Source organism: Thunnus thynnus, chromosome 2 (genome assembly GCF_963924715.1).
Source record: "Thunnus thynnus chromosome 2, fThuThy2.1, whole genome shotgun sequence".
NCBI classification, from domain to species: Eukaryota; Metazoa; Chordata; class Actinopteri; order Scombriformes; family Scombridae; genus Thunnus; species Thunnus thynnus.
The window spans coordinates 29,292,655-29,308,330 of NC_089518.1; the positions used below are offsets into that span (position 1 = coordinate 29,292,655).

The window sequence follows — 15,676 nt, forward strand, 5'->3', positions numbered from 1 at the left end:
AACTTATTAAATGTCTCCCACTAACATATGCAGGAGCCAGCGGCTGAGTGTGTGTGTGAGGAAATTCTTTTGTGTTTGAGTTGATTTTGTGTGTATATATTTGTCCACCTGCATACACATATTGTGTTAGAATACACTGTAAATGTGTGCACATACAGTAGTGGGTGTGTAGTATGTTTATTATGGAATATTTAGGTGTGTGTGTGTGTGTGTATGTGTGTGTGTGTGTGTGTGTTTAGCTGATAAATCCTTCCTCTGGAGCAGGTGAAAGTGTGTGTGTATGTGGAGGGGTGGGAACAGCAGGAAGGAGTGAGTGTGGACTCCAAAGCTCTCCTCCAGATTAGCAATGGATTAGGAGGGTTTAGGGTGGATTAGGAATAATGGCATTAGACTGTGGTGCTGCTACACAGCCCTGAGGCCCGCAGAGAGGGGAGGCAGGGAGAGGAAACGGTTTTTACTGCTTTGTTTGGATTCACAGCCTCGCTTGCTGGGTGTGCATATGAAACGTAGCACAATCATATTATTATTGCGCGGCAAGTCACATCCACTGTGTCTGCGCGTGTTTGTGAGAGCTTTGTTTTTGTTTTTTTTTTATTATTTTTGTCATTTTCTGATATTGTTCCTTCACGCTGCTTGGAAACGTCTTTGACACTTGCTTTGTTTTCACTAATAGGATGATATACTGGTCATCCTTCTGTGTCAAGAAATAATTGCTTAAGATATTACATCCATGTATGGACTAATAAATATAATTGTGCATATACAGTGTAAGTAAAGTTGGGTACCACACACACATACTAGTACTGAAAGAATTGTGTGCATATTGCAATGTGTGAGTATCAAAAATGGTCAAGTAACTAAAGTTGGCACTGAATCTACAGTCACAGTCTTGTTGTGCTTATTCAATCTGGTATTTTGCTAAATTTGTACTGTACTGTCTGTTGGCAAAGATATTTGTGTGTTGTGTTTGGCTTATTTTTTTTATGAAAAATGTATTTTTGTTGGTAAAAGTTTCCAATAAGCAAGTTATGGAATTGAATAAAATCATGTGTTGGTTTCTGGGCCAAAACTCACGTAGCGTTGTTGAACTAACTCAGCCTTAAATGCTGCATAATTTGGCTAACTGTAGTATTAGTTTACTGTAATTTTGTATATTCAAATTTGACAATTACTAGCCATTTTTTGATTGACCAAATTAATATTTTACTTAATGTGAATTTTTAAAAACATTTGTAATGATGGCGGGGATATTTTGATATTCATAAGCATGTTTTCCTTTGCAAGAGTATATAAGTGTGACAGTTAGGGACTTACAGGGAAGCTTTCAGTGATCCGCCCACATAAAAATAACTCAACAACAAAGATGTTTGACAGTGTTATAACAAGTAAGTAATCTTATTTGTAATCTGTGCTCAAACACATTAGTGTTTTAATGAATCCAGGGAAGTAACAAATCAGTGTTTTAGATGTTTGGTCCTGAATCAAGTATGATGTTACTGGTAAACTCTGCTGGTAATGTGATGAAATGAAAAGCATGTGTATTGGCTGAAATGACAAAGGAAATTGCTGATTGCTGAATTTCTGCCAAAAAAAATGTATTACTCATCCCAGGTCTAATTATTAGAATGATTGATAATAATGGTCTAAAAGTTATTTGCCAATATTCATCAGACTGATGGATCTTTTGGTGTGTGTGTGTGTGTGTGTCACGTTGACTGTCTGCAGAGGTGTAGCTGAACTCGACGGTCAGGTTCATTTCCACACCTGATAAGCTCTTTCATCTCTGGCCTACTTTGATGTTTTGCGCTCCTGGATAAATCTTGCTGCTCTCTCTCACCGTCTGGATGTGTCTTTCTCTCTCTCTCTGTACCCTTTGGATGACTTTGCCTGGTTAGCTGTCTGTCTCTCTCTGTCTCTGCAAATATGTCACAGAAAACAGAATCACAGGGAGTTTATGGTTATAGCTGTTTTGCCATAAACATTTTAAATTGAAAAATTGATGGGTTGAAAAATGTCCACTATTCCAAAAGTGAAACATCCTCTTAAGCGCAGAGTGATTTAGAGGCACACAAGCTTTTTTTAGTTTACACATCTCCATCAGACAGGTGTTTATATCAGTGATGATTGACTTGTACGACAGTATCTTGGACCCATTAGCAGGTCCACAGTGACCCCTCAAACCTCCAGTTGTTTGGTTTTCAAATTCTGCTCCCAAAGAAGGGATCAACCTGAATGTGCAAGTCACACTTGATAGCTTATTTTTTACTAATCCAGTGTGTTTGATTGAACGTACTGGTGAGTATCAAATTGTGATGATGAGCACTTGTTTTCCAGTTAAAGAGAAAACAACCAAAGATGACTTGGAGGTCATCAGGTTCTTGGCATTTTACTCAGCTTCCGTCAGAGCCTTTGATTTAATAATGTGGTGGATGTTTTTGTGAAAAAACCATCCAGTTTAAAGGGGACATATCATGCTTTTTGTGATTTTCTGTTATTTTTATACTGTTATGATGTTGGATGTCTATGTTGCCTAAGGTTATTCGATGGGCTGTTCACATTGTCCACTTGCATATTTCGGATTGGATTTTGGCTCTAACATGTACAGATGTATTTAAGAAGTTTCCATTTTGAGTAAAGAACGAGAAAAAGGAGTGAATTCCTACTACTATAGTTTGTTTACGCAGCCTCCAGAACTGCCGGAAGTCTGGCAAGCGGCAGCTCCAGAAGCTGGCCAATCAGAACAGGGTGGGCTCATTGGGAGGGGGGCCCTAAAGAAACAGGAGCTAAAACGGCCTGTTTCAGACAGCTGCTGAACTGACTAGTGCATAATTGGTCAGTATAAGATAAATAAGGGGTTTTTTTTAACTGTAAATAATGCAAAGATATTCCTGTTTAGCAACAGAGTATAAATTTAGTGTATAATATGTTCCCTTTAATTTAAGACAGCCCACTCTGTTACAGCACAGTCATGGCTGGTATATTGACACAAACATCAGTTTGTGAGGCTTTAGGATCAGTACGTTACTGATTAATGAGTGTACGTTAGACTTAAGCTGTGCAACTTGGTGACAGCTGCCAGTTAATTCTGATTCAGGTTTGATAGAAGAAGCAGACTTTGTGCATCTCATCATTGTGATTTTTCAGAGAAAAAGAAACACAAACAGATGTGAGTCAGGAAATGATTCACATGTGTACGGAGAATTCCATTTGATATACCAAATTATCTTCTTCATGTATACCACAGAATTGTGTGGGAGGAGATTGTTGTAGTTCCTTCTGTTTGTACACAGAGGTCATAATCCTCTTAATCTGTCTTTAAAATCCAGATGTTCACATTCAACAAATCTTTCTTTCTCCATCTCAGTTACTGTCTTAATGTCTCTCTTTCTCTCTCTCTATCTCCCTTTATCTCAGCATCAGCAGCAGGTGGTACAGGCAGTGGAGAGGGCCAAGCAGGTCACCATGGCTGAACTCAACGCCATAATTGGAGTGGGTGTATTGCACACACACACACACACACACACACACACACACACACACACACACACACACACACACACACACACACACACAAACAGAAGATGCTGAAAGACAGATCTGTCAAAGAGAAGTGCTGAAAAGCAGTTCAGAAATGCAAAAGAGACATTTTAAGATGACAGGGGAGCTGAACGCTAACTGCTAATGCTAAATGAGTGCAGAATGGACCAGTGACAATGACATGGATGGATTCAGTGGATCCACCACAAAGCAGATGACTGAGATTTTATGGCTCATTTCTACTTCATTCATCCACTAAAGTGCAATAAATTGGCCAACAATTTGCAGCTTCAATGAGTCTTTGTCAGGCTGCTGGGTCAGTTTTTGTCTATTAAGATTTACAATGTGAAAACAACCCTTTTAACGTGTGTTTTTCAATGAACGATTACGGTGCCATTTCCAAAAAGCACCTGTTGATTGCTTATAAAAAAAAGCAAAACAGTGTCAGCCAATGATAATATGGTACTGGTGTCTCCTTCAAAAATCCAATAATGGTCAGGCTCCACATGTTTCAGGTACAAGGTGATGTTCGTAATGTTATTTTTTCCTGTATTTACCTCTTTTTCTCCTCACTTCTTCAAGTCAAAATCTAGCATTAATCAGTATTTCTGTGTGTGCTTCAGCAGCAGCAGCTCCAGGCTCAACACCTCTCCCACAGCCACGCCATCCCGGTCCCACTCACGCCACACCCAGCGGGCCTCCAGCCCCCTCTGCCCCCCGGTGCCGGTACTGCCAGCTTGCTGGCGCTCTCCTCGGCCCTGAGTCACCAGCTGCCGCTCAAAGATGAGAGGAAACACCACGACAGCAACAGTGAACACCCAAGAGGTGAGGCCTGCTCTGTATGTGTGTGTTATACGGTAGATGTCTGTGTACGTCTGTGTACATGCAAGTGTTGGCGTCTTCATGTCAACAATAAGTCTTAGCATGGTTGTTTATTACTAGTAAAGTCATTATGTGAGGTTTTGTTTCTGTTTGATTATTTCCTCAATATTTATCTAATATAAATGATTGTTTTTCATTGTTAAATTGTAAATCTTCACATTTTATGTGTACTACAACATCAACTAGATAAAGGATAGGTTAAAATATAAAACAAATTAATAATTAAGACAAATAGCACAAAATGAGCTGTTTTATCTCATCAATTAGCAGATGTAAAAAAAAAAAATTAAAGATATGTTTTTGGGCATTTTTTGCCTTTAATGGAGAGTTGATAGTAGAGAAGCAGACAGCAAACCAGGGACGTTGTGGATATGTGCGCTGAAACCATTTGGCTACCACAGCGCTCCAGATGTTAAATATTTTTGATAGACATAATTACTGCAGCTTTTATCATTTGTTCAGTTAATGATCCCAAAATAAAATTTACATGCCTACAATGTTCAGGCAAGGTTATGAATTATATCACCACTTGTGCTGGCTGATGTTTAATTGTTAGTACTCTGAATGAACAGCAGTTAAAGCAATTAAAAATGATTTGTCATTATGCCATTTTAATTTGACTAATAGGGAGCGATACACAACCACCATGATGCCTCTTTTCTCTCGTACACACACACAGAGCGCCTTTAATTCTTCTCTGAGCTGACTTTGAGCTCAAGCATTTAATTGCAGTACATAGAGACTCTGTGTGTGATAAAAACAATTTGTGCCAGCTCTTAATTACTCTGTTGCAGCATGGCTGTGAGGCTTTTTACTGTGCAGTCGAGCAGTCAGCCTTGACCTATCACTGCAGTAAAGCTAACAGCTGCTAAGTCAGGTAATACTTAGCCCCATTAGGAGCACAATCAATAACAATGCAATTCCATCTCTAGCTGAGCCTCAGTGTATCAGTGTGCATTTACTGTGTGGCAGAAGGGATTTCTTTTGTCTTCTCTAGAGCCCGATCCAATAAAACGTCCAGGTTAAGGCTGCAACTAATGATTATTTACCTTATCAATTAATCTACAGATTATTTTCTTGATTAATCGATTATTTGTGTGGTCTGTAAAATGTCAGCAAATTGTGAAAAATATCTATTACAAGTTCCCATGGTTACTTTTCAAAAAGTATTTTTTTTGTCCATCTAACAGTCCACAATCCAAAGATAATCAGTTTATTATCATAGAAGAGCATGAAAAGCAGAAAATATTCACATTTGGAAGCTGGAATCAATGAATTTTATCAATTTTGCATAAAAACAATTGCTTAAACAATTATTCAGAATTATTGCCAATTAATTTTCAGTCGATTGATTGATCAATGAATCGTTGCAGCTCTAGTCTAGGCCTGTATACCAATCGGTATCAGCTTATTGCAGATGTATCGGTATCAGCGTTTATGTCAGCTGATAAATTACAAGAAATTGTAGGACAGAAATTGCAAAGATCTGTTTGAAGTCATTTAGAAACAGTGTCTCCATTACATAATGTAGTTTGTCCACCAGTGAGCACTGACAAGTAAAATGTCTCACTCAGTACATATCCTGGTCACAATTATATTGGTTTTGTCCTCAAAAATCCAGTATCAGTTGGGATATAGTTTTTTTTCTATTTTTATGCTGTTGCCAAATGGATGATTTGTTGTGAAATTTAGTGTCATTTGGAACCTTCTGCATTCTTAATTTACAAATTCAGGTACTTTTTTTGAAAAAATTTCCCCATTGCGAGTGTTCAAAGCATTTGGTGATAAATGCACACATGTGATCACATACACAAAGTATCTAAATGTGGTGTAATTATAATAACACCCTAACCCTAACCCTGTCTGCTAAGAACAGAGTGTAGTAGAAATAAGACCGACTGTGCTAAAAGCACTTTTAGTTCCAGATGTTCTGTAACCTCTGGCAGGTTTTCGAGCAGCATTTAGCTACATTCCTCAAATCAGAGTTGACTCAACGTAACACTGACAACCATATTTGAACTTCATTACACTAGCAGCTGCTACAATGTATACATTTTTTTTGCTAACAAGGTCTTCATATTGTGAGTGACTTCACTGATGACTGGTGTATAATGAGTATAATCGTGTGTTTCTGCTTTGTTGCTCAGCATTTCACTAAGTAATCATGCTGTCAACTACCTGCTAAATGCTAATTAGTTGGCATTGATCTAAAATAAACAGGAAAATACTCAGTAAATTTACTTTTAGTCTTACCTTGCGTTAATGTTACCTCAGGTAATATCCCCATCAAGCAGGAGAATCAATGTTAATGCAAATCCATCATTAGCTGAATTTATATCTGTGTGTGTTTCATAAACTGTTTGTTGTTGGGTTTTTTTTGCATGTTTGTACATTTGCAGACATCTTTTGTTTGCTGCTCAGACTTTAAATGCCTCATTCAGTAATTTTTTTCTGTTTCTCACCCTCTGCCTCCTCAGAGCGAGACTCAGTCAAGGTAAGTCCTCCCTTTCTTTCTTTCTTTATAAAATAAAAATTATTAAATATTAAACTGATTGGAAGATTTTAAATGTGTCTATTCTAAGATATTAAATATTACTTATGCATTAAATGCACAAATGTAAAACTTGTGTGAAGTTCGCTGCCTCATACTTCACACAACACAAATACTTTCATGATCATTTAAAAAAAAAATCTTTAATGTGGCTCATTACACTAATATTATTCAATAATGATTTGAATCTTTGCCGCCATAAACCCCCATCAGAGCGTTAGTATCTTCTGATCCAGCAGTCATTTATGTATTCCTTTCCTTCACTATAAAAAAAAAAAGATCATGTCTTTTAAAACATTCTGATATGTGGAAATAGAGACAAAGAGGAAGAAAGAAGAAGAGGCTGAAGAGAAACCCCGAGATGAAAAAAAAAAGTCTGGTTAGTGAAGGAAGCAGAAAGAGGCAGCGCAAAAGAGCAACATTACATCCAGTGCTTGTAGTAATTAGTCCCTTAAGCGGGGCTTTTTTCCCAAGGCAAACATTTGGTTTGTTGAATACTCAATGAGCAGATTAGCATTTCTTTATTCCAGCAGCCCGTGCTCCACTGGTGAACACACACACACACACACACACATACACACACACACACACTCTCCCTCAAAAACACACACATGCATGAGTTTAGCGAGCTGTGTGCTCTCTGGTGTTTTGGAGGAGGTGGAGACAGGAGGAATGTTTAATATGTTATCTCTTGCCCCCCATGTAGTATATCCTCCTCCACAGACACACACACACACACATGTTTCCAGAGCTGTAGGCACCATGATGGGAGCGATTAGCAGTGTGCACGCGCGCCCGTGGCTGTCTGTGTGTGTGTGTGTGTGAGGTCGTCAGAAATCAGTGGTAAAGATAGAGAGACCAGAATGATGAATGCCTTTCATTAGCACCCTGTGAGAACACACACGCACACACACACAGAGCTGCTCTTTGACATGGCGGCCAACAGTCACTTCATGAAACCAATAAGCCCCTTGTCAGTGGTCTACAGTTGCCTTGGCAACAGTCCACAGGGTACAGTGTGTGTGAATTGCATGAACATCTGTGCCTTAATGTCCTTGGTGTTAGCTTCTCACACACTGATAAAGCTATGTGGGTGTAGACGGCGCGTACATGTGCGTCTGCACGCTTATTGTTGCCGATACAGGCAGTCAATTATGCAGTCGTGGTGTGTTCAAGGACTGCACCTCCTCAGGTCTATTGCTGGTGGTGGGATTGAGTGCACTTTTTAAATGAAGATAATTGTTGGTTCAGTTATCATCCATTGATTTTTGCTTCTGAGGGGTTTTTTTTGTGTATTTGTGATGCTCTCTTTCAGTGCAACATGTGATGAATCCCCTTCATCTGAAAGGAGGTGGATCATTTGGAATAGTTGTAATTAAAAGACAAATAGATAATAGATTTATTGATTCAAGCAATATCACAGTCTCCATCTTTGATTGTGTACCGTATATGTTTCGAAAAAGGGGAAAAAATGAATTCCTAATAAGGCTGCTTTCAAGTTCAGACTGACCTTTACGATGAGTCACCTGTTGAAAGTAAACATACCGCAGCTTGGCCCTCAAATGTCTTTTTTAATATTTTTTTTGTGAGAGAAACAAGATGTATAGCCGCAGCCTGTTTCTCTTTTTTGTAAAAAGACATCTGTGTACAGTGTACAGTCAGGCTTTCCATGCTGTGTTGGCTGCAGAATATGAAACAAATTGAGCTGAACAGAAGGATCAGGGGTGATGGATTAGACCAACTGACTTGAACAGAGTGTCACAAAGACTTTTTTGTGTTTGCAGAGCTATTAAAGCTGAGAAACACATGGAATAAAAGAGACACATCAATTTTTCGAACTGTTTTTTCTTCCCCTTTCCCTCATGAATTTTAGAGATAATCTGATTAGATCAATAGCTGTGTGCTGTTAACTGCAATGATTGATGAATTGTTTGGAGTGATTTTTTTAAGAATGTCCAAATTCTCTGGTTCCAGCTTCTTAAAAGCAAATATTTTCTGGTTTCTTTTGTCCTCTATAACAGTAAACTGAATATCTTTGGGTTGCGCACTGTTGATCAGGACAAAACAAGACATTTTGAGGACGTTGCCTTGGGCTTTGAGAAACAGTGATCAAGATTGTTCACTGTTTTCTGACATTTTAGAGACCAAACAACTAATCAATTAATCGAGAAAATAATTGACAGATTAATCAATAATGAAAATAATCGTTAGCTGCAGCCCTTTAACTGCCAGCATTAAGGAGCAAGCTGGTGGGGTCTTGGACGTGTTCATGTGATAAATAACAAATTGTATAAATGGTTGAATTTGTTACAAATACATACAATTTATTGTGCTTTCAAGGTCAATTCAGGAGCTGCTCCGCAACTTTCAATCATATTTTTGTTATCTTTCCCTGTTGACATTTCTGAGCACTTTGAGCTCTTCTCGTCCATGTTGCCTTGAAAGCTGAGGTTCAGCGTTATCTGAAATAGGTCTGGGGCTTAAGTGCGGCAAGTTGGCTCCATAGCGCCCTCTAACAATTTTCAAAGTCAAAGCCCCCACCTTTAAATTTGACGTAGATGAATGAAATTCGATAGGCAGATGTAACATCTCCAGACTTTAAAAAAAAGCCTCTTGGAGACTTACCCTAAGCCCAACAGTTTTTGAATTTACTGTGCAATTTTTGGGCCATTTACAGACGTTATACTTTAACAAACTCCTCCTAGAGAATTAACCCGAGTGACTTTAGATTTGGTCGGTGTCATCTAAAGACCTTTGTGATGCTAAATTGTGAAGCTTTTGAGCTTTCATGGAAAGTCCTTGACATGGCGTGCTGGTCAATTAGCATATTTAGCCATGAAACAGGAAGTTGTTGTAACTCTAATGTACATTGTCCAATCTGCCCCAAATTTCTCATGTTTGATAAGAGTCCAGGCTTCAATACATTTAGATGTCAATATTGAGTCATAGCCATAGCACCACCTACTAACAACAGGAAGTCAGCCTTATGTGACAAACATCATCCGATTTACATGAAATTTAAAGTGTGTGGTCTACATTTGATATGCAGCAACATAATGTACATTTAGTGAGTGTTTTCTAGCACCACATAGTGGACACAGGAAGTGATAGTTATCTCCTACATGCAATGTCCAATATTCATGAAAATGTATATTCATGTCAGGTGCCTTCTGTTAAATGTATTGGTGGATTAATATTTTATTTATGTAGTATTGCCTACAGGAAACAGGAAGTGAAGCTTAAAATGATACATAGTCCATCAAATGTATACACAATTTCCAATATGCCACCTCCAGCACCACATACTGCACACAGGAAATAATATTTTATCCATTCACACAGTGTGAAAATTCAGAGCTCTGTCAACCGACCTCCAGTAGCGAAACCACGGAAGCTGCTCCCTCCGATAGATGCCATGTGTGAGGGCCAAAGGGCTAAAGCTGTACTTTTTCTCATTCATTTATTTAGTGGAAAATTATACACTATGAATTATATATAGTATGTTTTTCAAAGATGTTTTTTTTTATTTTTGGGGGGAGGTGAGCTTGTGACCATAGAGTCACTGGTTTGATCCCCGGTGTAAAAGAGCAGTGCTTAAACCTCCTTCATTACCACCACTGAGGAGCCCTTGAGCACAACCCTTAACCCCCAACAGCTCGGAACTGCTCAGTGGCCAGCAGGTCAGACGGTGGTTGTACTGGGCAGCTCCCAGGTGTGAATGTGTGTAATTGAGTGATCAAAGTGATTCTGAAAAAGACAGCTATACTTCTTTTGATAAAAATCTTCAGAAAATGACAGAAAACGACACAGTAAAAGTTGTTATGATGATGATTTATAACAGCTACATGTCCAGAATCGGCTAGTTACCTTAATATTTTACTGCCCCCTCTAATTTGTTTTTGAATCTATAACGCAACCCAAACATGCACTTTGAGCCTTGACTTCATGGTGCCTACTAACATTATTATTTACAAGAGAGGCTTGGTCATCCTGGGCCCGCAAACCTCTGATTACTAGAGAGACACAGGGGAGTCAGACAGTAAAAACTGAAAAAAAAAAAAAAGTTCAGCAGCGGAGGTTACAGGTGTCATCATCAGGACTTGTAGAGTCAATTTGAAATGAGAGGAAAATATAATTATGATGTACTGGTAAATGAACACTCCACACAGGTCTCCACACTCACAATGCTCCATCTGCCGGAGGAGCCTTCATTTGTCTCTGCAGCGAAATTAATTTGCCTTGATGTTTTTGAAAGAGCTAATTTGCAGGCTAATTAATCTAATCAGTCTGGAAACAGAGAGAGAGAGAGAGAAAGAAAGAGAAAGGAGGAATCAACCTGCTCTGTCTCACTCAAAGAGAGACACACACATCTCAACATTGTTTGCACATATGGAGCACTAAAATGTAAACGGGTACAAGCGCCGCACCACGCATACACACACACACACCGAATCTCACTCCTCCCCCACAGAATCTTTGTCATCAACACTTGCAGCACGGCAAAGGGCAGTGAAAAGGTTACAAGCGTGAGTTAGTGGAAAGGTCGAGTTAAAGGTCCTGCTTTATTTTTCTTCTCTCTGTTCGTCATCTGCCGGGTGTAAGGAGCGCCTCCCAATGAGACGCCGAGATAGAGAGAAAGAGAGAGAGAGAGTGATCAGGGGGGACAGGCGGAGCAAGAGGGAAATGTTTAGTTGACCTTATTTTGATCTTCGCTTCTCAAAGAGGATTAATCCTTCAGTAATGGTATTTAAAGGATGCCATATTTGATTAAGAAAAGAGAGAGAGACATCAATGGACCTCCTCCTCTGCCTCCCAGCCTCAAAATAATGCTGCTGAGTTCAAGTCCTGATGGCGTAGTCAAACTGTCAAGGATGCAGCGCTGCTTTGGTATCGTATGGTACAGTAGAAATGAAACGGTTTTGACAGGCAGAGTTTTTACAATGATGTGGAAATGAAATGTAACTGTGGAGTGCATCACTTTGTGTCTGCACTCTTTGTCTCTTGCACACTTAGAGCCAATTTAGCTCAAAGTAGAAGTAGAAGACACATACAAAAGATTTGTAGAATTTAAGTTTTAATCTACTTACTGTGCTTGTATGCTTTTCACCCTGTTTGGGGTGTAAGTAATTTTCCTCAACGTATCACCGTCTATAGCAGCCAGTTTTGTCAGTTCTGCTTCCTTGTCTCAGAGCTACTTTGCAGATCTACTACTTTTTATTGACTGTACTAAATTATAATTCATTTTAAGTATCAAAGGGTAGCTTCACCCACAATAGTCTACAAGAAAACATGTATTCTCACTTACCTGTGCTGGGAATCTACATCTACTCATGCAGATAGTTTTATTAAAGAAAGAATTCATTTGTGCAGGTTTTGAGATATTTTTCTCTGATATTTCCAGAGAGTCCCCATTACTCTGGATTATCCATAAAACATGTTGTCATCTATTTTTATTGGGACTATTTCTTTGGTAGAAAGTAGTTTCAAAGAAAACCACCTCTAAGAAATAGAGATATAGACTGTAGGTTATATTTTATTGTACATGCACTATCAATTCATGGTATTTTGTGGGATAAAGACTCTCCTGAGCACAGAGACATTTCTAGACACGTCCCTGATGAGTGTGTAGCAGATGTGTTTTATAGTCGAGAAGTATATTTTCTTCCACTCCCGTTCAGTGTCTATTATTATTTCTTCCAGAGCTCATCTGTGTCTCCATCTGCCAGTTTTCGGACTGGAGAGAAACACAGAAGTTCGAGCGATTACTCCTCCGACAGCAAGAAACAGAAGACAGATGATAAGGAGTTGGCCTCTACACGCTATGTGAGTTAAAGTTACACAACAAAACAACCTTACACACAGCACCGAGTATGTGAAGTTATTGCACATGAGCCACAGTCAAACCCACACTTTCTGCTTTTTTTGGACAGTTGTCATTAGAGACAGACAGAGACCTCACATGACAAAGGCTGTAGCTGGGATTTCAACACAGTATGTTGCAGTTTACGACTTGTACTTTAGCCAAATGAGCCATCTGGACGCTCCCATTTTAATCTAATAATTAAAACAAAAAGAAGAAAATGACCGAAAAAAGTTGACAGAGGAATGAATAAACGAGTCTTTATGGTCTTCTTTCAGAGTATCAATTAAATTGTTCATTTTTATTTTATTATCAGATAAATGGGATATTGAATTGGATAAAAGCACTTATTATCTGTATTCATAGATTGTGAATGTAGGGCGATAAGGTTATTCTATAAAAGCAGCAAACTGCAAATGGACATAGAGGTCTTCAACTCCTGACATCCATATATTTTATCCAAAAGAAAACATGCACATGTACATGCAACATCTGTACTTCCTAGATTATCATTTTCAGTCAGAACAGACACTTTTTTCTAATAAAAGGAGTCAAAGTCAATTATGCTCTTTCTGTATGTCTTCCCCAGGAAAGTGACGGAGAGAAGAGCGACGACAACTTGGTAGTGGATGTCTCCAATGAGGTACGACACAGTGGCATCTTTTGTGTTACCTGATCAGGAAAAATGAATCCATCTTACTATCTTCATCTGTGCTCACTCTCAACAGGATCCAGTGTCTCCTAGAGGAAGTCCTGCCCACTCTCCTCGGGAGAACGGGTTGGACAAGAGTCGCCTGTTGAAGAAGGATGCGCCCCTGAGTCCTTCCTCCATCGCCTCCTCGAGCAGCACACCTTCATCCAAATCCAAAGAGATTAATTTGGTGAGTCATTTGGGTAATTATATCCTTCTGATCTTCTTTTTCATCATTTCTCAGGGTAGTTTTCTATTTTTAGGCATTTAGAGAAATGTAAAAATGATAATTATTTTAGGTAAGATATAGAAGAGAATTAAGGTGTTAAAGATTTCACACTCTTGTTGATAAATTATAAGCAAGATGCAAATAAAGGGCAGAATATAGGTGGAAAAAAACACTTAATTATATTTGGTGCAGAAAGCGTGTAATAGCACTTACTACGTTTTTATAGAATATCAATTTTATGAGTCATGAACTCTGTCAAAGCATGAATGGTTCCTGTATTATTTAAATGTTTCTTCTGCGTTATTAAATTTGGGAATTGTTGCATGTGTCTTTCACCTCTAAACCCAAAGATATCCGTCCCATTTGAAGTCAATATTTAGATTAATGTTAAGTGATTACTTTTTTTTTTTGTTTGTGGTTAGAATGAAAAGTCAACAACGCCAGTGTCCAAGTCCAGCACCCCCACATCCCGCTCTGATGCTCCGACTCCCAGCAGCACCACCACCCCGGGCCTGAGGTCTGCACCCAGTAAACCGGCAGGAGTCGAGACGCTGGGTGAGTCCTTTTTCTTTTTTTTTTAGTGTATCAGTGACAATAACAAGGACACCTTTACAATATAATGCAATCTAATACAATCAATGTGCAATAAATACTATATTTGTGAAGCTTATGTGTCTTAAAACAGACAATGTAATGGATCAACTAGATGTTTTTGTAAACTGAAAAACCACCATAGTCCAGCGTAGGTAGAAATAGACCTGTGACCCGTTGTTTTTATGAGCACACAGAGAAGTATTGTGTGCTAAAAAGTCAGTTTTGAGCCAGAACATCATGATGTTTGAAATTTATTTTGTTGTATAAGCTCAATCTCCACACTACCCAGGATGTGAAGCTCGGATGAATGTCACAGTTCGCATCAGACATCAGTGTTTTTTCTTGTAGCTCCTGGTCTCCGCACACCGCTGGCAGTGCCGTGCTCGTACCCCGGCCCGTTTGGAATGGTTCCTCACCCGGGCATGAACGGGGAGCTGAGTGGAGCGGGAGCAGCCTACACCGGCCTGCATAACATTTCCCCACAGATGAGCGCGGTGGCTGCTGCTGCTGTAGCTGCTTATGGACGCACACAAGTGGTACCTGAAGACACACAAACACATACATGCTGTATATGTATGCATATATATACCCAAAAATCAGTTAGTGTGCAAAATTGACTTTAGGTTTCATCTGCCAAGGGCTGGCAAACAGAAATATAACCTGTCAGTAACAACTTATGCAGGGCAAAATAAAAGGAAATGAAACAGTTTGTAATGTTGAAGGATTCTAATAATTTGACTTCTGATTCACATGCTGCCAGTCAAACCAATTGGGATGCTTTTAAATGTGATTTTTTTTTATGATTAACAACCATTAGCTCTGCATGTGTCAGCGGACACAGCGGTTTTAAAAACAAGTAAATGGAAAAATGGTGGGTGATAGTTTTATTTGATCAGCAGGTAGCTGGTAGAAATATTATCTTTGGTTGGATGCTCATTCAGCACTGATGTGGTGATTTTTGGTGTCTATAAGAGGAGATATCAGGTGGGAGGGTTTGGTGGAAGGTGTGTATGTCCAGGCTATGGAATAGGTTAATCGATATGGAAGAGGACAGACTAGCCAAAATAATATTTAAATAGGATTTACAACAAAATGGGCCCTGATTAAGGGACATGTATGATAATGTGTTGTAAATGTTGGTTTCATGATAAATTCTATCAGTTGGAGAGGATTGAAATTGCATTTTTAAATTTTAAATATTTCAACTTTTTCACCAAAAATTATGTTTATTACAATTCATCAAAGAAAAAAAAGGTCAATTCGTGCTCAAATAAGAGCCTGTAGTCTACCTCTTCATATTGAACCAGGTCGATTCGCTGCTTTGGAAGGAGA

General features: G+C 38.9%; 1 protein-coding gene across 3 annotated transcripts in view; it reads left to right on the forward strand.

The window, feature by feature from the left end:
* LOC137200466 (transducin-like enhancer protein 4) overlaps positions 1-15,676 on the forward strand; it is a 41,272-nt gene that overhangs the window by 14,591 nt on the left and 11,005 nt on the right. For 2 of the 3 annotated variants that reach the window (XM_067615324.1, XM_067615342.1), the window contains exons 6-13: positions 3,415-3,489; positions 4,161-4,362; positions 6,897-6,913; positions 12,671-12,793; positions 13,420-13,473; positions 13,559-13,711; positions 14,173-14,305; positions 14,693-14,880. In XM_067615324.1, the coding sequence (XP_067471425.1) occupies positions 3,415-3,489; positions 4,161-4,362; positions 6,897-6,913; positions 12,671-12,793; positions 13,420-13,473; positions 13,559-13,711; positions 14,173-14,305; positions 14,693-14,880 (945 nt within the window). The remainder of the gene's footprint in view (positions 1-3,414; positions 3,490-4,160; positions 4,363-6,896; positions 6,914-12,670; positions 12,794-13,419; positions 13,474-13,558; positions 13,712-14,172; positions 14,306-14,692; positions 14,881-15,676) is intronic. The other variant, XM_067615333.1, reaches the window with a different exon arrangement.